Raw genomic sequence first — 23,727 nt, 5'->3', positions numbered from 1 at the left:
ATGAGATTTAAGTTGCTATTCAGTGCATGTGCATGCATTTCATTTATTTATCAGTGCATGCAGAATATTGTAGGAGTAGTGCAAACCGCAACATAGACGCATGACCTGCACAGTGTAGAACTTGCAATCTACACATCTTATTTTGTACTTCAACATTACTGTTTGTTTTCAGAATGTTAATTCTTCTCAGAAGCTCAAGTGTATGTTGAAGTTGTTTGCTTTACTTTGTTATTCATAAATGAAGTGGCTAAGTAATAAACTAAATTGTTTCTTGAATATAATGTAGGATTTTTTTGGTCTGGAAATACGGACATGAAAACAGCTGTTCAGTTTAAGCCATATATATTCATAAAAGTTTTTCCTAAAGTTTATGTTTTCATTCTAGATAATGGGGGATTCCTACTTTGACTCTTTATTTATTATTGTTATTATTTATAATTATTATTACTATTAAATGATTTTAATTTGTTTTTCTGTGGTTTGATTAAGTTAGCTAGCATGTCTGTGTTGCTAAACTGAAATAAAATATCAGAAGTGGATGGAATTAGCATATGCTATTATAGATAAATACCCAGCTTTTTACCTAGAAAGGCAGTTGAGGCACATTTATAAGTTGAACTTTTAAAAAACAAAAATTGAGGTCATGATAAGGTTAAAGTAACTGGTAAAATTATGCTCACTCAAACTGATAGGTTCTCAAACAGAGAAAAAGTCTGTTTTTCACTTGTTCTGCCTTCTTCATAATTTCACTTCTTCTGCTGTAATTTTTAGATGCAACTCTATGCAATTCTAAGACCACAATGTGAGAAAAATTCCATGATACAAGAGATTTAGGAATGTTTTGGATGCTCAGGTTTGGCTGAACTAGTAATGCCGTTGCAGCGTTTACTGCTTTTGTAGGGTCATTTCTGTGACTGACACTGAATAATACTTCATTTTAGGTTGAGTGCTATGACTATGATAGTGATGGGTCTCATGATCTCATAGGAAGTTTTCAAACTACGATGTCAAAACTGAAGGAAGCATCTCGGTCCTCACCTGTAAGTCTTACATAGTCTAAACTGCCTGTGTGTTTTTAATAAGCTTTTTTATTCATTTTGGAGCAAAACTTAAGTCACTTGACTTGCACCTATCTCAGTGGTGGTAGGCTACACCTTAACAATGCTACTGTAGTTGAGGCTGACTCAGCATTTACATTATCACAAAATCACTATGGTTGGAAAAGACCTGTAAGATCATCAAGTCCAACTATCAACTAACACCCCCATGCCCACTAGACCATGTCCCACAATGCCTCGTCCACACGTTCCTTGAACACCTCCAGTGGTGGTGACTCCACCACTTCCCTGGGCAGCTTATTCCAGGGTCTCACCACTCTCTCAGTAAAGAAATTTTTCCTAATATCCAGCCTGAACCTCCCCTGATGCAACTTGAAGCCATTTCCTCTTGTCCTGTCACTAGTCATTTGGGAGAAGAGACCAGCACCCACTTCTCTGCAACCCCCTGTCAGGTAATTGTAGAGAGCGATGAGGTCTCCCCTCAGCCTCCTCTTCTCCGGGCTGAACAACCCCAGTTCCCTCAGCCGCTCCTCAGAAGACTTGTGCTCCAGACCCCTCATCAGCTTCGTTGCCCTTCTCTGGACACGCTCCAGCACCTCAATGACCTTCTTGTAGTGAGGGGCCCAAAACTGAACACAGGATTCGAGGTGTAGACTCACCAGCGCTGAGTACAGGGGCACGATCACCTCCCTACTCCTGCTGGCCACACTATTTCTGATACAGGCCAGGATGCCGTTGGCCTTCTTGGCCACCTGGGCACACTGCTGGCTCATCTTCAGCCGGCTGTCAATCAACACCCCCAGGTCCTTTTTTGCAGGGGAGCTTTCCAGCCACTTTTCCCCAAGCTTGTAGCGTTGCATGGGGTCGTTGTGACCCAAGTGCAGAACCCGGCACTTGGCCTTGTTGAACTTCATCCAAGTGGCCTCAGCCCATCGATCCAGCCTGTCCAGATCCCTCTGCAGAGCCTTCCTACCCTCAAGCAGATCAACACACCTGCCCAGCTTGGTGTCGTCTGCAAACTTGCTGAGGGTGCACTCAATCCCCTCATCCAGATCATCAATAAAGATATTAAACAAGACCGGTCCCAAAACTGAGCCCTGGGGGACTCCGCTTGTGACCGGCCGCTAACTGGATTTCGCTCCATTCACCACGACTCTCTGGGCTCGGCCGTCCGGCCAGTTTTTTACCCAGCGAAGAGTGCACCTGTCTAAGCCACAAGTCGTCAGCTTCTCCAGGAGAATACTGTGGGAGACAGTGTTGAAGGCTTTACTAAAGCCCAGAGTAGACAACATCGACAGCCTTTCCCTCATCCACTAGGCGTGTCACCTGGTCATAGAAGGAGATCAGGTTGGTCAAGCAGGACCTGCCTTTCATGAACCCATGCTGGCTGGGCCTGATCCCTTGGTTGTCCTGCACGTGCCCTGTGAGCGCCCTCAAGATGAGCCTCTCCATAATCTTCCCCGGCACTGAGGTCAGGCTGACAGGCCTGTAGTTCCCCGGATCCTTCTTCCGGCCCTTCTTGTAGATGGGTGTCACGTTGGTAAGCCTCCAGTCATCTGTGACCTCCCCTGTTAACCAGGTCTGCTGATAAATGATGGAGAGTGGCTTGGCAAGCTCCTCCGCCAGCTCCCTCTGTACCCTTGGATGGATGCCATCAGACCCCATAGACTTGTGAGTGTCCAGGTGGCATAGCAGGTCGTTAACTGCTTCCTCCTGGATCATGGGGAGTTTATTTTGCTCTCCATCCTTGTCTTCCAGCTCAGGGAGCTGAATACCCTGAGGATACCTGGTGTGGCTATTAAAGACTGAGGCAAAGAAGGCATTAAGTACCTCAGCCTTTTCCTCATCCTTGGTGACGATGTTCCCTCCCACATCCAGTAAAGGATGGAGATTCTCCTTGGCTCTCTTTTTGTTGTTAATGTATTTATAGAAGCATTTTTTGTTATCCCTTACGACCGTGGCCGGGTTGAGCTCTAGCTGTGCTTTTGCCTTTCTGATTCCCTCCCTGCATGACCTAACGAGGTCCTTTATTCTTCTTCAGTTGCCTGCCCCTTCTTCCAAAGGTGATAAAGTCTCCTTTTTTTCCTGAGTCCCAGCAAAAGCTCCTTGTTCAGCCAGGCCGGTCGTCTTCCCCGCTGGCTCTTCTTAGGGCACATGGGGACTGCCTGCTCCTGCGCCTTCAAGATTTCCTTCTTGAAGAAGGTCCAGCCTTCTTGGGCCCCTTTGCCCTTCAGGACCATCTCCCAAGGGACCCTCTCAACCAGTGTCCTGAACAGGCCGAAGTCTGCCCTCTGGAAGTCCATTGTAGTGGTTTTGCTGACCCCACTCCTTACTTCGCCAAGAACTGAAAATTCTATCATTTCATGGTCACTAAGCCCAAGACGGCCTCCGACCTTCACTTCTCCCACCAGACCCTCTCTGTTTGTAAACAGTAGGTCAAGCAGGGCACCTCCCCTGGTAGGCTCCCTTACCAGCTGCGTGAGGAAGTTATCTTCCACACACTCGAGGAACCTCCGGGTGTGTTTCCTCTCGGCTGTGTTATATTTCCAGCAAACGTCCGGTAAGTTGAAGTCCCCCACAAGAACAAGGGCTTGCAACTGTGAGACTTCTGCCAGTTGTTTTTAGAACGCTTCATCGGCTTCTTCGCCCTGGTCGGGTGGTCTATAACAGACCCCCAGCAGGATATCCGCCTTGTTTGCCTTCCCCCTCATCCTTACTCATAAGCACTCGACCTTGCATCACAATCGTTGAGCTCTATACAATCAAAACACTTCCTAACATACAGAGCCACCCCACCACCTCTCCTTCCTTGCTTATCCCTTCTGAAGAGCTTATAGCCATCCATTTCAGCACTCCAGTCATGCGAGTCGTCCCACCATGTTTCTGTGATGGCGACCACGTCATAGCTGTCCTGCTGCACAATGGCTTCCAGCTCCTCCTGTTTGCTGCCCATGCTGCGTGCACTGGAGTAGATGCACTTGAGCTGGGCATCCACTTTCCTAGGATTAAGGTCTTGGTTAGTTTTTAATATTACATATCTAAATACCCAACTGTCAGCAAAAATGAAGTTCACTCACCATAAAAATACAGAAATAAAAAAATTTAGAGTGTCAAAGACAGAATGCAGTACAAATGTCACTGCAGTTAAGAGGCCAAACTTGTAGTATTTTTTTCAGATTTTACTCAATCCTTGTATTTCAAGTATGGTACTTACCAACTATCATGCATGTTTTAGTGAGCATGAAAAAATTCAACACTTAAGCCACTGCACAAAAATGCAATTGAATGTGTTACATTAGGTGGCTCTTCTTTAAAGTGAGATTACCCTTCCTGTTCTTACAAACTATAACAATTTGCAAACCTTTTAATAGACAAGGTTCACATTTAGAAGAAAGGTGGCATAGCAACCTTAACATAAAAGTCTTTGTTTTATGCGCATTTATGTTAATCAAAATATTTTACCGTCTTTTCCTTTATTTCTGTAAAACCTGAAAAACTGCTCGTGCATTAATAATAATGGGATATCTTGAGTGTCTGCTTGTACTTTTCTAACATCTTGAGTATTCCATTTGTACTAAATTCTGTACTAAAGAGCTGTTGAATGTGAAGAGTTAGCCTTGACTATAGTGGTTTTTTGATTGCTGCTTTGTGTTCTGCCATGCTTTTCTGGATACCTGTTTCTGAATTCATTTTGAGTTATGCATGGTTCAGTTTAATGCCTCTTCAGTTTTTATATTGCTTGTAAGGAATTTTGGACTCATATATAAGCATGTAATTCATATGCTGCCTTGTTGGAGCTCATAGGTGTTTTTTTCATTTTTTCTAGATTTTCAGGGGCCAGATGGTATCAGTTTAGCTTTCAGTGCTGACAGTGATCCTTATTATTATTGTAATTTAAGTGTGCAAAAAACCCCAAAACAAAGGGGGAGCAGGAGGATTTAATAAAATAATTTTTTCTGCTTTTTAAATGAGATTTTATGAATCTTTTAACAAGGTGTTTTTCTTCATTCATAAAAAAAAAAGGTAGCACTTTTGTTATAGAGCAGTATGGTAAATTAAACAAACCTAGCAGGTTTGTATGTTCACATTTTCAAGAACATAATTTTTGTAAGAACTGTGATAGTGAGTTCCCATGCAGTGTGAAGCATGTTGTGTAAAGGCTCTTTGAGAATACAAATATCTATTTTCATTGCTCCCCTAGCAGCATAATAGGTGTGGTCTCTTTGGAATTTAAAGAAAAGGTGTTTTAAGTTATAATCTGCCTGTGCTGTTTTTGGGAATGCTTTAAGAAAGTTGTTTTCAGGAGAACTGTGGCTATACCTATTCTAAGTAACTTATTACCGTGTCAGTAAGAGGAAGCGAAGATAAGAGACACCACAAATAATGTGCTCCACGTTTCTTCTACTTTTAGAAGGAACTAACCTATAATCCTGAGTTGTCTGATTAATTTGATAATGTCTATAAAATATTTCCAGTGCACATTAGAATTTGAGTTTATATACTCCGAGTGTGATCTTAGTTACTCCCATAATTCTGACATCAGCTGCACCTGTAGGAGATTTGGCACAACTTCTTTTAAGTTTACTTGAGGTGAGCACAGCTGTGAGACTGTATCCTCAGTTGCTGAGAAAGCTGATCTTCTATGACTAGAGTGAATGGGTGGCTTTTCATTCTCTGGAGAATTGCTTATTTTTTTTTATTCTTTTTTTCCCTTAAGGCATATCTTACCCCCAGCATACTGTTAGTGTGCTCTGGTTGGAGGGTTATAAAATGTAGTTGAAAGATTGTACACGCTATGTATCCCATGGTCATCATTAGTGAGTCCCTTGTGAATTGATGCAGTACAAAAACAAGTCCCTGAAAGACAATTTCCATCAAATAGAAGTGATGGTCATGGTGAAATGTCCAAAAAAAAAAGAAGGTAAAGAAGAGGCATGTAGACTTCTCAGGTGCTGACCTTGTTAGTGCATTCTTTTTCCCTTGAGATTAATTGCAAGATCACTTTTAAAAACTTAATTAACCTAAACCAAAGCAGCAGAACCTGTTTCTGGCATTGAGCCAGAAGGCATGTCTGGAATACCTCCTCAGAGTGTTTATGCACCAGACATGCTGCATTATGCCATCGTGACTGTATGATGGCAGAAGCTGCTTAACCTGGCTAGCTGTTGATTGCACTTGGAGGTTAAGGTATTGGTTTAGTTGATGCCCCCTCAACAATTGATTTTGGAAAGCTTAAACATATAGCTCTTATTTCATGAGTTACTGCCACGGCTGCTGGAAATAGTGATGGTTTGCCTGAATCACTATGTCTTTACCAAAAAAGAAAGTTGTTAGCAGTATTCTCAGAGGGAAAATGGTGCAGGATTTCTTCGTCTGGTTGAAATAAAGTTGTCTAAACAAACATTTTTGTAAGCTTTTGAGTAAGAGAGGATTTCTGTCTTGGTAATGTTTTTCTTCTTGCTGATTTTAGGCAGGCTAGGTTTAATTTTGCTTGATAGTGAAATAAACTGCATTTTTAATACAAACCCAAAGTAGTATCAGTCCTAAAATAAAGAATTTTAAAATTTGTTGCATAAATGATGATTATAGTGCTTTTGTTGGATTTGTTTGCATTCATGCAGGTTGAATTTGAGTGCATCAATGAAAAGAAAAGACAGAAGAAAAAAACCTACAAAAACTCTGGCATTGTGAGCGTTAAGCACTGTGAGGTCTGTAATATATTCTGGTATGACTCTTTGGTTTTAAGTGTTCAGGCATAACAACTCTGATCTAGTATGCCTTCACCCTCAAACTGTAAGAAACTTTAAAATGTCTGAAAGTTCCAGATGCAGTAAATATTTAAGGGCTCTGATTCATATAAGGAGACAGATTGGCAGCTGAATCATGTGTCTGTCCTCCCCTGTCCCCTCACTTTCTCTTGACGATGCCATCTATGTGGCAAAGGTTGCTTACCAATTTGTAGGGCCATTCCTGAACCACTGCATTTCCCGACTCATCACTTTATGGTGAATTAAAATCTGGTAAGTCTGTCATAATATGTTTTTTTATAAAGGACAGTGCTTTTGGAGCAGCTTTGTTGTCTGCCTGTAATTTTTTAAAAGGCCTGATTGTGATGCACTGAGTGCGCGATGGCACACGCTGTAAATATCCTCACTGCAGTGGGTGTGATATCTGTAGAGTAAAAGTAGTACTTTGCATGGGTAAAGATAACAAATCTGGAACCTCAAAAGTTCCTGCTAATACTTACTGTTTTTCTCTCATTAAAAGAAAAAGTTGATTTCTATCTTTAACTTCTTTTTTTAGATCATAGTAGAATGCACATTCCTTGATTATGTCATGGGTGGGTGTCAGCTGAATTTCACAGTAAGTTAAATCATTTATATAAAATAGCTTTTGAGTTTTCAATCGAATTGAAGTATATAATTGTTTGCCTGTGCTCTTCATTTGATTATTGTGGGGGTTTGGGGTATTTTTCTTGTTGTTTTTTGGGGTTTTTGTTTGTTTGTTCTGTACAATGGAGGGGAGGAAGCCTATTTGCCAGAGTCCATCTAGTCTGTTTAGAAAAAGTTACTGTCTTTACTCATGGCACGAAGTTCTGAACCTGTAGTTATGTTCATTAGGAACTAGTTGAGCTGTGTGGATGGAGACCAAGGAGAAATTTACAGTTCTCTGATTTACTTCAAGTTTCCTTTTCATAAGGGGTCTTTTTTTTTTTCTTTTTTTTTTTCCCCCCCTTCCTCTGACCAAATATTCACTTTTGCCCTTGATGGTGGTTTTCAAGGCCCTTTGCTTAATGAAAGAAACATACATAAGCCATCATATGGGTTAGGACCCTTAAGTTATGTAATTCACAAACCAAATGCAGCACAAATAACAGTAAGATGTCTTCACCCTGGTAATATGCCTCATCACCAAAGCAGAGAAGACCCATTGAGGTCAGAGAAAGAACTATCTCTAGGCTTCTGTGATGTCTGGCTAGTCATACTTCTGAGAGGAAAGATGTGTATGGCAAGATACAGGATGAAATTATTTTTACAGCTATTGAAGAGCTGCTGTGAATGGTAACTGAATGTAAACACAGTGAAAACCTGACAGATGAAAGTAATTTCAGCACTTCTGAGAGATGCAGAGCTTCTGCTGGTTTTATAGAGGCGTTGTTTTAAGAGTGTTCCAAGAATCTAAGTATTGTGCCTGTTAGATTTGTAGATGTCCCGATAACTACTGTTTAGAATTCTTTCATGATTTTCACGTTGGCTTTGCCAGAGATAAGAAACATAATTTTACCTCTAACAGCAATTTGATATAAATTTTGCATTTGACAGGTGGGGATAGATTTTACAGGCTCCAATGGAGACCCTCGCTCTCCAGACTCTCTGCATTACCTCAGCCCTAATGGAGTTAATGAATACCTAACAGCCATTTGGTCTGTAGGAATGGTCATTCAGGATTATGATACGTAAGTTTAAGATTTTTATTTAAATAATTTTTTAGATGCATATAGATTTTTGTGGTGGTTTCTTAAACCAGTGTGATGCCAGCAGATATATCAGAATGAAACTTCTGAGCTGAAATGTAGAGCTAAAAAAGATTTCATAATCACTGCACAATCACATAATCACAAGGAGAAGCTTGTGTTTACAGCAGTCAAGCAAGGTTTTTTATCTGTGATGTAAAGAGCAGCATTAATTTAAATAAATGCTTGCATTCTTGCCAATTTGGTGTTAAAGACTGGTTTTGGTCCTAGAAACAATTACAGGGGGGAACTTCCATTTAATCTTGCCTCTTAATGCTTAATAAACAGCATTTTTAATGATCAAAAGCAGCACTGATTAGCTAAACTTCTGGACTATGACAGCTGTTAAAGGAGGGCACTCACTTAATTTTCTTTAAAATTGCATTTTTAGAGATAAGATGTTTCCAGCCTTTGGATTTGGTGCACAAATTCCTCCTTCCTTTCAGGTAATAGAATATGTAAATGCACTACATAAGACAAATAAAAGCACTTAGTTCAGGGGGAGATTGTGTATACAGTCCTGACTATGTCTTTTGTGTATTGACAGGTGTCACATGAGTTCCCATTAAATTTTAACCCATCAAACCCATTCTGTAATGGTAAGTCTGAGAAAGTAACATCAGACCTAGAGAGTAAAATGTCTAAGGTGGAGGGATAAAAACATGTGAAAGGTGAACTGTGAAGCATGTTGTTCTAATTAAATAATGAGTTTTTAGTTCTGTAGCAGGTAACAATTTTATAACCGTTTTCTTAGTTATTAGAAATAGCATTTGGTCTCTCTTCTATAATGAGATGTGAAAGAAGTGTTTAAGCAGTTAGGGCGCAGTACAGGTAAGCTGGGAACGGTTCTGTCATGTTGTCAAGCCACTTCATTCTACTTCACTGCTGGTGTGGAATTGTCTGGTTTGAGTATGATGCTGCTAGTGCCTGTTCAACATGGCCTCTTTGATCACACTACTACCTACCACAAGCTGCCAGGCAAAAAGAACTGTTGTAATTCAGTTACACGCACTTGAGTGTACAGTATTTGACCTTTCTATTCACATAAATCCAAGCATGTTAAGTATGTGCATTAAGCATTGGACAAGCTGAAGGCCTCCATTGCTTATGAATAATTTATTTTTTTCATCATGGTTAATTTTAAATCTTTGCATCATCACTTTAAATAACTGATATATACAGTGTTTTAGGAAGATCAAGTGCTTCAAAATATCCTAATTCTAATATGAAAAAATTAATATGATCTATTTGTGTTCTCTAGGAATCCAAGGCATTGTTGATGCATATCGGGCTTGTCTTCCTCAAGTGAAGTTATATGGGCCAACAAATTTTTCTCCAATTATAAATCATGTGGCAAGATTTGCTGCTGCAGCTACACAACAGCAAACAGCATCTGTAAGTTCTTTATGGTAGTGTGTGTATTTTTCTTACTTCTTCTTTCCCTTCTAGTTTATAAATACTATTTTTCTCTTTTAAGCTTGTAAGTGTACTTGTTTCGACAGCTGGCCATTTATCTTGTGAATTGGTGTTTGGTACCCTTAAAACAAGATAAAAGCTAACTGATTTTGCAGATGGTACACAACAGTTCTCTCCTAAATTAACTAAATAAACTCTTCAGAGTTGAAATACCAACTTAAAAATACATGGCACCTTTAAGGTATCTTCTGTTCAAAGCTCTTGCAGTGCTATACAGGTGTTAAAGTCTAATTTAAGCCTTTGCATATAGGAAGGTGATTTAACTTCAGCTGAGAAAAATCAACTAGACCTTGTTTCACATCAGATAGCTGAGAGAGAGAATTAAGTAAGGTAACAAAGAAATGGAGGATATTGCTTCTGACACCTAGGTACCAACATAGATAATTAACTGACCTTACTATAAAGCTTTAGTGCTGTATGTGCTGTGCCCTCCTACCAATTAAAATTGTATGCTTGAGTTGTTGACCATATTAGGAAATAGGAAGTCTGAAGAGCAAGTCTTGAGTATCAAATCATGTAGATAATAATCCATGCAAGTTCAGCAAATCTGAAGCCATATATATCCTAAATCATTGATGATAGCAAATACTGGTATCTCAGACGTCATGTAAAATCAGAAAATAAGATAGATATTTTTGCATATAAAAGTACATGTGGAAACCAGTTTGGAAAAGAGCTATGGATTTTCATATGCCAAGAGGTCTATAATGTTTTGCCTTGGTAGTCTTTCAGTAGTAACTGTCATCAACATAAATATATTAGGAAAGTAGCAAAACCTCTTGTACTTTTTTTTTTTTCCTGAGAGTGTAATATGCCTAGCAAGAGATTTATTTTTTCTGCCTGAAAAGGATGTATTGAAGGAATTTTGCTGCCTTGCCATTTAATGCATATCATAGATATTTTGGGTTGGGTTTTGGTTTTGGAGTTGTTTTTTTCCCAATATGGGGGAAGTATAAGAAGAGAGAAATAAATCTAGTGTGATGTGCTGTCGTGCTGCTGGTCACAGTCTTCTCTGATCGTGGTTGCTTTGTAAACATTCTTGGTAGAGTGGGGAGCAATGAGAAAAGGTGATACTTGAACACAGGAGATAAGGGAAAACCAATTATTTTGGAGGCAGATAAGGGAAGATGGGAAGCAAAGTACTGAAGAGGAAGACTTCTAAGAATACTGGGAGTACCTTTGGAATTTGAATTTGTGCTGCCCAGTAATAATCTGAAATGAACCAAGTGAGAGAAGACCAGAAGTTCAAAAGGTGTTTGATAGTGTCAAAACTTTGTACTTCTAGCTTTTTCTTGATACTTAAATCCAGAACAGAGGCTAAGATGCCAACTTTTAGAAGCCGTGGAAGTATAGTGGAAGCAACTCAGGTGGTACTTGAATAAATTACCGAAGTACTGCAAGGGGGTCTCAGATGCCGTGGTAATTAACTTCATAAAGCAGCTAAAAAACATAATTAAAAGAATTTGAAAATGGGCATGCTGTTTTTCAGCGCAGAAAGATGTGTTTGAATCTAATATTTAGGATTTAGGGATGCACTGAAAAAATGAAGTCAATTTCCATTACCCTTGGTAGCAGTCTTTTATTCATCCGTTCTTAACTGAATGAAGCGAAGGTTAGCATTTCATAAAGATACTGATAGACCAGAAAGGAAACAAACACAAGTTTCACGGGTGTTATCTGTCCAAAACCTCAAAAAACTGCCTTCTGTCCCAGGACAAATACTTGGAAGATAGGTTAACTGTTGGTTTGTCTGGGGATTTTGGAGAGGAGAAGGGTGATACCATTGGGTTTTTGGGAAGGGGCTGTTTAAAGATGACTTCTTTTAAAAGATTGATTATGTTCTCCTTATAAATTTCTTCGGACTGTACAGGTGAAGCCTGACCACAACTTAGATGTTTGATTGTAAAATTCAGTGAGTGCATTGAACATGCTCAAAGTGACAACAGTATGTAGTCTGTATGTGCATTTTTCTAAGTGTACATGCCTGCATGTTTTCTATTTCTTTGTCATAACAGAGCATTTATTGATTTGACAGCAATACTTTATACTTCTGATCATAACGGATGGTGTGATAACAGACCTTGATCAAACTCGAACTGCCATAGTTAATGCTTCGAAATTGCCCATGTCCATTATCATTGTTGGTGTTGGAGGAGCAGACTTTGATGCTATGGAGTTTCTTGATGGTGACAATGGAGTTCTTAGATCCTCGTCAGGAGAACCAGCTGTCAGAGACATTGTCCAGTTTGTGCCATTCAGGAAGTTCCAAAATGTAAGTAATCTTAATGGTATGCTTAATAAATATTGTAGAGGTATGCTGGGTTTGCCAGGATATCCTACATATAGTCCTAAGTTTTTGCAGTGTCTCTAAAATGAACTCTGAAGTCTGAGGTAAGTCTTTATCAAATGCTAAAAAAAAAAAAGAAGAGAAGACTTCAGCATCTGTAGAATTTCCATTAGGTGAGCTGATTCATGTTTAAAAAGACTCCATTTCTGGTTTGAGCACTGCATTTCTGACAAGTTGCTGCAGGGGAATGACCTTTGTAAATCTCCCTAAGACTTGATTAAACAGATGGATGTGTTTTTCATTTGGGAGGAAGAACTTACTGTGGTTTTGTTCTTATGGAAAAGTGTTTTTTATTGTGCATGCCCATTTGTAAATGTGGATTAGTCTCACGTTTTAGTGCAGTGTTAAAAATTCAAGACTAAATCAGGGAGGTCGTAATCCGTAGAAACTGAGTGTGGGCACAATAGTGGTGATAGTCTTCATTTTCATTAAAGCAAATATACCAAAAAAATAGGTGGTGAAAGAACGGAGTCCTGATTTTTTTGCTGAAGAACCCAATAAAATATGCACAGGCTAATACAGTCTGGCTTTTAAATGTCATATTGCTGGAAAAAGTTGATTTTTTTAAAACAAACAAAAAACCCAACAAATTTTCCTCATGATGGGGAAGATGAGATCAATATTTTTATTTCCATGCTAATATGTTCTATATTTTTTGTTTCTTAATATTAACCCTGTTAATAATACTCCTTACACCTCCTTATTTTGTCTTTGTATTTTTATTTTTACTTTTGATACAAGTTCTTTGTTTAATCTCAGAGCAACTCAGGCAAACTGAAAGGAGAAAGGGAGCAAAATCAATATAGATTATGCTTACTGAATAATGGACTTGGATGTAGATTAACTAGGGTCAATATTCAGTATAGAATTATATATTCAAATGCTTTCAGTTTCTAGAAGAAGGGGTGCTTTTTTCCCCGTGGATACTTAGTCTTACAGTAAAAAACAGTATCTCTAGAAGAGCTGCTCTGTAGCAATACAGTTACTGTGGATGACGCTTGGTGCAAAAGGTTGCAGATGATTAGACAAGCTCCTGTAGGGTCATCTTAAGCAAACAGTGGAAGTGTGTTCACATGGCTGAAGTTTGACATCTGCGCTCTGTGTGTGTATTTCATATGACAAAAGGTATCTTCAGACATGGCAGCCCTTTGTGCACCCAGCTCCTATTAAGTCAGTGCAACAAGGCAGCCAGCTGCTTCCTGGTAATGGGAACGAGAAGGTAAGGATGTCAGGGAAGCTTCCATCTGTTCCACAAGGGTGCTGTGTAAAGTCCTCTGTAAAATGTCAGACTTTAAATTCGCCTAGTAGAGGAGGTACTTATTACCCCATCTTGGGATCTCCTTTAACAGTTGGTGGAAACTGAAACTTGGTGTTCTTTTTTTATAAGTCTCCCAAAGAAGCTCTGGCGCAGTGTGTCCTGGCAGAAGTCCCTCAGCAAGTGGTGAACTACTTCAGCACCTACAAACTGCAGCCTCCTAAGAATCCTGCTGCAAAGTGAATGGGCTGAGCAGGGGAGCTGAGACTTTGTGCTTGCTTTACTTGCTGTATCTACAGACTTTGGTTCTAAAGATACTTCTGTATACAGGTATACACACACCTCTGTATGGTAACGTCTGCTAGCTTTTGCCTGCAAATCACTTTGCCAAGTGTGCCTTTTAAGGGCCAAAATTGTAATTTTGTTAATATTTGATGTTGATTTGAGAGATAGGGCTTACATGGGTGCGTTTTATTATAAAAAGTAAGAGTGGAAAAAAAGAGGTTGAATATGCAGAGAGAAGGGGGAGAACGGCTGGAAGTGGAACAGCTGCCTGTTTGATAAATACGGCCAGTGGGAGTGTTCAGTTACTTTTGTGGGGATCAGCATGGAGGACTGCAGTTTCTCAGTGATCATAAAACCAGTCTGAAATGAGAAAGAGGGTATATCCCCACCAAGCAGATAAGAGTTTGTATGTGCTTCAACAAATTTGGAATACTTCAGGCTTCTGTGTCTATTAAGCCACCATAACAAAATGTTGTCACAGGAGTTTCATAACTAGATGAGTGTCAGAACAGAATGTAAAGGCCCTCCTTGCATGGCTACTTCACATATGCCGCTTCAGTGCCTTTGGCCAATGCCTGGGATTCAAGGCTGTGTGAACATGAGCCAAACAAGTCATTAAAGTATACATTCTTTTATAGTTTGCAGTCTTTTAAAGTAGTACAGGAATAACTAGGGTGAATCAAGGTAAACCTCTGACATCTCAGAAGAATACTATTGGCCTTCGAGGCTACTATTGTAAAGGCTGTAAGATGTGTTGCAATGTGTACTGTGCTGGAAAATGGGAACTCGAGATTTTATTTTGGTTGGGGTTTTGTTTTGTTTGGGTTTTTTTCTGTAAAACAGTCATGACTATTGATCTTTAAAGGGAATTCCCTTTTCAGTTAAAAAGTTTTTTCTGATTTATAACTCGATATTTTCAAGCAAAGACAGTTCTTGAAAGTGCTACCTAATTTATATTGGTTTTGTCATATTTTGAATCATGCTTCTTTTTCATGAGCTCACTAATGAAAAGTGCCTGCAAAAAACCCCGATCTTCCCTCTTCCCTCCCAGTAGGGAAGGGAAAGTCTCTAAGCTCTAATCCTGTAATCATATTGCGTTTCTCTAGGGCAAACAATTTCTGGTTTATTTTCATGGCTTGAGTTTTCTCTTCACCATTTACAGCAAGTGTAAATCATGTTGTGGTTGCTTAGTGGACAGATGAAGCTTTCTTGTCTCCCAGTTGCACACTGCTTGCTGAGGATCTCTTCTGATCCTGTCAGTGTGTGTAAGTACACACATCCTGTAAGTGGATGTAAAGGTCTCATTTATCACTTCCAAAATGCCCATCTTGAACATTAATTTTGCAGTTTCACATTTGAAGTGGTTTAGGGTTAGACATCTAACTGATCTGATTTTGGATGGTCTAGCTGTAACATGTAAGAACAGAATGGACTAACACTAAATTTAGCATATTTGGGCACTCAAGATTGCACCAGGTCATAGTGTATGTGACTTTGTATATGACTTTTTTTTAGTTGCTGGAGGTCCTCTGTGTGGTTTATTTTTATTTTTTTCCATACATGTATAATCCTGTCAGAAATCTGAATTCACATTAACATTGACAGATAAAAGATATATGTATTGAGATTGTCTTACACATCCTGTAAAACATACCAAATGTTTTTTAGACAGTTGACTAGTTATCAGTCATGGATCAATATGTTATTCTCCACTCCATTTTCCTTGGTGGAAGCGGGTCCCAAACAGTTTCAGTAGTGGAATACTAAGGAAGAGATTTTGTTTCCTATTAAGCCAAGCTCTTTCTTTTTTGAAATCTAATTCATGTGTTCATTTATATAAAAATCTACAGTCATCTTTTTATCAGTGTAGTGCAAATGTGTTACTACTTTATATATAAAATTATAATGAAGTGTCATGCCAGATATGCAACACAAAATATTAAGATCAAGGAAGTAGTTATAATCAACCTAAATCACACTGCTACAAATTGATACTGTATGATTTTGGAACAGTAAACTGTTTCACAGCTACATGCTCCATGTACAGAGGTAACTGGATGCTGTATTAATGCTTTGTTTAGATTCACTGGCGTGGACAAGTACTACTGATAGGAGTACAGGATACTGCTGAAGTTCCTCTGAGCTGTCTGCCAAAAATGTAATGCTGCATCTGAGTTGTGTTGCCAATTCTGTTTTAAGTTGCCATGGAAGTGCATTTAAATGCATTTAAGTATGTTAGTAGGTATTATTATACTAAATATGTGCTGCATATAAAATACATAAACCCTTTTGTTTTGTCTGTATACATAAATTCTGAGTTTCTACAGTAGAGAATTCATTATCTCGTGTTGGAAAAGTGCCTCTGTGTTCCTCAAGCTTAGGGAATTAAATAGTGTATCAATGACACCTTCTCAATGTGCACTATTCTGTGTAAAAGAAAAGTGTTTCAGACCTGACAGCAGCAAGAACCATTTTTCCGGTATAACTTCTCTTAGAGGAGTAGAGCTAACAGCCTGTTGGAAAATTTGGAAACTTCCAAGTTAGGCTGAAGCAATATTCTGAGTCAAGGAATGCAGCAGACGGTGAGTCAAGTGGGAGGGGAGTTATTTTGTTGTTTTGCCTTTTTTTTGTTTGTTTATTTTTACATGTCAAAAATGCCTTATTAGCTTGAGAGTGGCAAAGCAAAATATTGTCAAAGTTTTGTAAAGCGAATGTGCTTGTAGGTGACTTGCACCACCTTGTGATAAAAATGATGTATAGCAGTCTTCATAATCGGATGCTTTTTGCCATTTAATGGTCATAATATATACATATGTACAGCAGAGAAATAACCTGTAACCAGAATTTTTTACTTTCCTGTGTATTTCAGTTCTGATGAAGATAACTGATTTACAATGTCTATGCATTAAAAATATAATTTCAGTATACTATTCTACTGTTGTGCTTTTGTATTCAGCATTTCTGATGAAATGATAAATGCTGCTTTTTCAGTTCCTATGATGACTATTCCACAGGCTGACCAGCTCAGATTTATAGCAAGTATTATCAGATTAGAGGAAAAAATGCCTTTTCACTCAGTGGTTATAAATGTGCAGTGTATATTTCATAAAGCATCTCATACTGTCTTTTAGCAAGAAGATACTCTGAAATTGGGTGGTTTTGGCAGTGACTGTTTCGTTGTCTTTGCCACGTTAGTTCTCCCATGCATGCTGTTTCATACAATTATATCAGGTTTTCCAAAACTTTTTTCAGAACAGCATCTACGTTTTAAGTTTGGTTATTTTGAGTTTTCAAATACATTGTCCTACTTCACACTTCAGTTTCTTTACATTCAAGTGTAGTCAAGTCTGAGATGCTTTATTGGGAAACTGAGAGATACTAGAGACATAGTGTTGCAGTGGAGTGTGATGCCATACAGAACCTTAATGAGCTTTGATACTGGAATTTGCATCTTCGAAGTGCTTTAGAGTAATTCACTCAACTTCTCCACCAGTCAGGAATCCACAGGATAGAATTGGTTTCTAAAAGGAACCAATACATCTTACATCTTGATCTTTCTTGCGTCATTCCTTCTGGTGAAAACCCTATAAATAGTTGCAACTTGGATTCTTGGACCCTTCCTGCCCCTGCTCACCCCTAACAATGGAGGAATTCTGGGAGGGGAAGAATACTCCAACAATGCAAAAGTAGGATGTCAGAGAAAACCGGATGGATGTTACTTTTGTGTGGCCATGGTCTTCTGCAAACACTGACATTTCTTCTCTTTCGTTTTGGGTCTAAGGAACTCAAGAGCTGTGCATAATTTGGTAATTTTGCAGACACAACTGACAGGCTTTCCTGCCATCCTGAGCTGTTAAGAGCTGTAGCAAAGCAGCAACTCATGGGATGCTCTGTTGATGCAGTGTAATGCTTGCTGCTGCAGTCTCAGCCCTTACTTTGTAATACATGTCAGTGTGTGATTGACAAACTTAAATAGGCCAACAGCGAAAATGTTTGAAGTTACCTGGTATCGTTTGTGTAGGCAGAAGGGCGTTGGATCTTTTGCAATGACAGAGAGCTTCACTCAATATAAAAAAGTTAAAATAAGGGTGTCTGTGGTTTTTTTCCCCCCTCTGTAGTGTTCTGACAAATTTCTCTCAAAAAAACCCATGTGAGAACCATGTATTGTAATGAATTCATAGATCATTATTATCCACAGAAGGCCTCATTTGTGAAGCAGTTCTGCAATATTTCTAATTTTGAGATTGTATTGAGACGTTCCTGGATGTGCAATAGATGAATAATTCTTTATGATGCATCTTACAATTTTCTACCTCTGTTGTGACATCTATTTTTCTTACATATCAAATAACAAGTAACATACAAATAAAGATGGTTCTTCCCACGTAGCAGTTGAACCTTGACCTCACTGCTAATGCGACAGAACTTTCTTTTTTGAGAGAGATTTAGGTTTTGGTCATGTCAGAGGATATGTGGAATATACAACATATGGAATTCAGTCATCCAGCTTTTACTCAGGCAAAGCTCCCACTGATTCTGGTTGGGCTGCCAGCTTTGCCTGTGATTAGAGAAGTTCAGAGGCTTTAAAGAACAGGCCTATGGAATGCATAGCCCACAGGATCATATATAGCATGCAAAGTGAATGTTTAATTTTGGCATGGTGCCTTCCTTGCTTGGCTGGTCAGCTGAGGGCTGTGAAGCCTGCCCTTATGATTTCTTGGCTTGGCCTCTGCGTAACGATTTTAGTTCCCAAAACTGTTTATCCAGTGGGGTTTGAAAGCGGACAGGGAGAAAGAGGAGATGCAAACCCGTGGAAGAGAAAAAAGTGATAATTAAGCTTAAAACACAGCTTCAGCCTTTTGTTTAATACTGCATCCCGTTCTGTGATGAGTCAGTGCAGAAGGCTGACAGTGTGGGAGCTCCTTGTTAGACAGCTGTATCCCTCTCAGCTGTGGCGCTGGTAAAGGGTTTACTTCAGTTCACAGGTATGATGTAGCTCAGCCCCGGTAGTGCACAGGGCTCACTTGGCACCATCAATTGAGGTTTGTGATGGAGGTGAACAATTGGAGCATTGGTTGAAGCTATGCACCACAGAGCCAGGAAGTGTAAATCCTGCTTTTTGTAAGATAGCCTTTATTTCTGAAGTGGCTAGTTTAGATACCAAGATTCTTCAAGAAGTTGTCCAGTATCAACTGCTTGCTCTTCAGAGAGCGTTATTAATGCCCAACCCCTTGAGAAGGTCAAATGTGTAAATCAGCAGCCCAAAGTTAAAGGTCACCCCTGGGGTGAGGGGGAATATCTAAGTCTTTGCCATCTTTATTCACCAGAGTCAAAGACCACTGGAGCCAATGCTCATGCTTTCAAAAGGCTGGCAATAATTTTGCCATCTGCTTCCCCATTGTGTATTTTGTGATTTTTACCTTTTGACAATGGTTTTGTTTTCTAGCCTTCTGCCCCAAGCTAAAACATCCCAACACAAAGCATCACAGCTATCTGCACTGAGCCACGCTGGTCACAAAAGCAGGTCACTGATGACAAGTATAAGGGGAGGAGAGAGAAGAATTGAAAGAAACATAAGTAACCTCAGCAACAGTAGGCCAGTAACAAGAAAAAAGATAACTATGGGGAACCAGAAAAGAAAATAGAAAAGAACACATACAAAAATTAAGAGCAAACTGAGCAACAGGAACAGCAATAAGAAAGCGAGGATAAACAGGAGAGGGAAGAGGAGAAGCAGGAACAAGACAGAGTAAGAGATAAGGGAGAGCATGGATCAAACAAGAAACAAGTGGTCCTGAAATACAATCTGAGCTCTAATTCCTATTACATGAGAAGTTCTCTCTTCAAGCTTAAGGTTAAGAGGTAAGTATATAAATAATTTGCCCAGTTGTCTCAAGAGAGGAGGGAAAGAAGAAGAGAAGCTGGGGTAGATTTTTCTCTTGAATAGTCTCTACTTTTCATCTTTTCTACCCAAAAGCAAAGTCACGTTAGCCCTCTGAATTCAGTAAGACAACAGATGGGGCCACAGCCCAAAGCACCATCTATTTCTTTCTTTTCTCTTTGACTTCAACTTTAAGGATCTCTCCTTCTCCTGCTTTGGGGGATGGAGACATACTAATGATCAGAGACTCATTACTGGTTCCTCTGTGCATAACTGCAGGTGGTTTAGGCTTAGTGTCTGCATTCTGCTCTTCTTTTTGTGCAGGGGGTGCAGATGAGGCAGCAGGCTCCACAGGTTTCTTCTCTTGTTCAGGCTTATTCTCTGCTTCAGCTTGAGTTTCCTAGAAACAAAAAGTTAACTGTTTTCCAATGCTGCAGAAGAAATTCAGGAAGTAGTTCTATTCTGTATATGCAATGGAAAGGTGCAGCATGGATACTGTGATTAATGGTATGCAAGGTATGTAAATTTGTATTTAGATACTGAAAATCAGTTTCTAAATGAAAAATGCAATTTCAGAATCAGAATGTCAACATAAAACCTAGGAAAAGCTTGTGGATAGTGATAGTATCTGCTTCTTACTAATGCAGCAGGATGAAACAGGCACATTTTGGGGCACACAACCCTTCCTTCAGTCTTGCCTTCCTTTCTATACTTAGATTAGTATTGAAAGAAAAAGTGTTACGTAAATCTTGACATATCGCCCAGTGCCCCAGTTCCTTGGCCAAGCCTATTTGCTATTTAAGTTCACAAATAATACACATTAAACTGACCAATATTTCTGTTCCAATCATAGTGTTGTAGTCATTTGTGTAAGCAAAGTTCTTTATTTAACTTGAATAAAAACACTGCCAGTTCAGCTGTAAAGAGCGAAAAGAATTCTGCCACCTTTGGCTAAATATGTAGAACTGAGCAGGTTCTTACTAACATTAACATTTCTCAGAACAGAGTATAATGTGGGAATTATTTTTAGTCAGCTAAAATAACAGTTTTCTCATAAGCGCAGTGTATTAGAGATTTAATCAGTTTCAGCTGTGTGGGCTAAACTTTAAATTTTGTCTTCAGGATTTGTGACAACCAAAGATCTGGCTTTGAATTGGAAAGTCCACCGTGTGCTTGAGTCAGCTGCATCAGATTACTGTGCTAGGATATTTCTGTATTTACTGTTGTTTACATAAAATTAGAAGATCAGATGCCCTTAGGGTCTTTGTAAAATCTATTTTATCCTTACTTTCTTTGAGGATTTTTGTTTGCTTGCCTTTTTCCTTGCTTTTTCTTTACTTTTGTTTTCTCTACTCTGCATAGAGTCCAGGTCCAGGAAGACTTGAGCCAAATTTTAGAATTAGTGTTTACAGAGATTAGGTACAGTGATTATATCTCGGCTACTGGGAGCTTTTGCTGTTGATTGCAGTAAGGCTACATTTTCATCTACTCTGTTTGCCCAGGCCCTCCCAGTGTCTTTCCTGTTTCCCTCTTCAGCACCTGGAATTTTCTACTCTATTTTCTGTGGCATTACCTGAATGTTTTGTTCTCTCTTCAGCTGCAGCAGCCTAGCAAGACCTTCTTTTCTTTTGCCTCCAAACATAGCTTTAAACAACTTTGGAGTTTCCTGCTTCTGCCCAAACAGACTGGCCAAGCCCCGTGTTTGTTGCACTGGTGGTCCTGGAGCAGGTTTTCCCTTCTCCTTCAGCAGCACCCTGGAGACAGGAAGGAACAAGAACATGCAGGAGTGCTGTGAAACCGAGCAAAGTTCCTGCAAAGCTAAAATGTCACATTCATGGATGAAGATCTGGCAACTTCTCCAGCGAGTTTTTTCTTGTCCCAGATCCAGTGGCAAAAGCAAAGCTGGAAAGGGTAAGGGTTGCACCCTAGGCTCTGGTAGAGTTGGAGGCTACTGTTCTAATTTGGAGTTAGAATCATGGAATCATTTAGGAATCATCACAGAGTACAACTGTAAACCTAAGGCTGCCAAGTCCACCACTAAACCATGTCCCTAAGCACCACATCTACACTCTTTTAAATACCTCCAGGGATAGTGACTGAACCATGTCCCTGGGCAGCCTGTTCCAGCAATTGATAGCCCTTTCAGTGAAGAAATTTTTCCTAACACCCAATCTAAACCTCCCTTGGTGCAACTTGAGGCCATTTCCTCTTGTCCTATCACTTGTCACTTGGGAGAAGAGACCAACACCCACCTCACTACAACCTCCTTTCAGGTAATTGTAGAGAGCGAGAAGGTCTCCCCTCAGCCTCTTCTCCAGACCAAGCAACCCCAGTTCCTTCAGCTGCTCCTCATAAGACACGTGCTCTAGACCCTTCACTAGTTTTGTTGCCCTTCTCTGGACATGTTCCAGCACCTCAATGTCCTTCTTGTAGTGAGGGGACCAAAACTGAACACAGTATTTGAGGTGCGGCCTCACCAGTGCCAAGTATCGGGGCACGATCACCTCCCTAGTCCTGCTGGCCACACTGTTTCTGATGCAAGCCAGGATGCCATTGGCCTTCTTGGCCACCTGGGCACACTGCTGGCTCATCTTCAGCCAGCTGTCAATCAAGCCCCCCAGGTCCTTTTCTGCAGGGCAGCTTTCCAGCCCCTCATCCCCAAGCCTGTAGCGTTGCATGGGGTGGTTGTGACCCAAGTTCAGGACCCGGCACTTGTCCTTGTGGAAGCTTATACAATTGGCCTCAGCCCATCGATCCAGCCTGTCCAGATCCCTCTGCAGAGCCTTCCTACCCTCGAACAGATCAACACACCCACCCAACTTGGTGTCATCTGCAAACTTACTGAGGGTGCACTCGATCCCCTCATCCAGATCATTGATAAAGATATTAAAAAGAACTGGCCTCAGTACTGAGCCCTGGGGAACACCGCTCATGACCGGCTGCCAACTGGGTTTAACTGTGTTCACCACGGCTCTTTGGGCCCGGCCATCCAGCCAGTTTTTTACCCAGCAAAGACTACCTCTGTCCAAGCCATGAGCAGCCAATTGCTTACCTATATCCTGGAGAATAAACAAGTGCAGGCTCAAATTAAGGTATTGCAAAGCAGATGAGAGTTCTATAAGGTGCAAAGTATTGTGGAGAGGGGACAGATGCCTCATACCTGAGGTGGACGTCTCTTACCTGGCCTTCTGGATGCAAATTCAGAGCATTTAGTGCTCAATTTGGAGTCCATCTGATGCTTGTGGAAGTAATAGTTTACCAAACTAACTCAGCATAGCTCATCTCTCATAAGTCAGGTTAGACAGTGGTACTTATTTTTGGTCTTCTTCAGTAGAAGAAGGTACCCTGAGGGTATAAAAATTACTGCCAATCATGTGGCAGACTAGATTTTTACACCCTTTCATAGCTGTACTGTTTTGCAACCGTAATGACAAGAAGTGATAATGAACGACAAGAGTAAAGATTAGATGATAGTTCCAGGATAGATGGAACCAGTGAAAAGCAGAGGGTTCCCATGCTTTCAATTTCTATTAGGTTACTGTATAATTTTCAAGGCAACTTTTCTAACCTTGCGAAAGCCTTGACTTAAGGCTTTTTATGAATAGGGACTATACAGTAAATGCCATAATACTATAATTTTCTCCGGTGTCTTGTACTTTGGAAATTTCAGAAGTGAAGGTTTTACTTTTTTTAAGTTTTATTTTCATGAAATTAAAAAGTACGCTTCAGCAACTTGCATGGGTTTATTATGCAAAGACCATACAGTGACCATAAGGTGGATGATAATAGAACAAATTTCTTGTTTGTATAACTCCATTTAGTTTGTTTCAAGGAGCCCTTTAAAGGTGTGGGATGGCCAATGAGAACTCTAATGTAAACCTGCCAGGGAAGAGCAACTAATAACTTGATTCC

The 23,727-nt window shown here is 39.9% G+C and overlaps 2 protein-coding genes across 2 annotated transcripts in view; one reads left to right on the top strand and one right to left on the bottom strand.

The window, feature by feature from the left end:
- CPNE3 (copine 3) overlaps positions 1-16,851 on the top strand; it is a 33,275-nt gene extending 16,424 nt beyond the window's left edge. The window contains exons 8-16 of the mRNA XM_059815618.1: positions 942-1,040; positions 6,680-6,766; positions 7,362-7,421; positions 8,381-8,514; positions 8,963-9,017; positions 9,119-9,170; positions 9,833-9,966; positions 12,083-12,319; positions 13,782-16,851. Coding sequence (XP_059671601.1) covers positions 942-1,040; positions 6,680-6,766; positions 7,362-7,421; positions 8,381-8,514; positions 8,963-9,017; positions 9,119-9,170; positions 9,833-9,966; positions 12,083-12,319; positions 13,782-13,892 — 969 coding nt within the window. The 3' untranslated portion in view covers positions 13,893-16,851. The remainder of the gene's footprint in view (positions 1-941; positions 1,041-6,679; positions 6,767-7,361; positions 7,422-8,380; positions 8,515-8,962; positions 9,018-9,118; positions 9,171-9,832; positions 9,967-12,082; positions 12,320-13,781) is intronic.
- Positions 16,852-19,975: 3,124 nt separating this feature from the next.
- CNGB3 (cyclic nucleotide gated channel subunit beta 3) overlaps positions 19,976-23,727 on the bottom strand; it is a 69,278-nt gene continuing 65,526 nt past the window's right edge. The window contains exons 17-18 of the mRNA XM_059815616.1: positions 21,389-21,569; positions 19,976-20,215 (exon numbers count right to left, since the gene is read on the bottom strand). Of these exons, the coding sequence (XP_059671599.1) occupies positions 19,976-20,215; positions 21,389-21,569 (421 nt within the window). The remainder of the gene's footprint in view (positions 20,216-21,388; positions 21,570-23,727) is intronic.

Source organism: Gavia stellata, chromosome 3 (genome assembly GCF_030936135.1).
Source record: "Gavia stellata isolate bGavSte3 chromosome 3, bGavSte3.hap2, whole genome shotgun sequence".
Taxonomy (NCBI): domain Eukaryota; kingdom Metazoa; phylum Chordata; class Aves; order Gaviiformes; family Gaviidae; genus Gavia; species Gavia stellata.
This window is presented reverse-complemented; position numbering and strand designations above follow the sequence as displayed.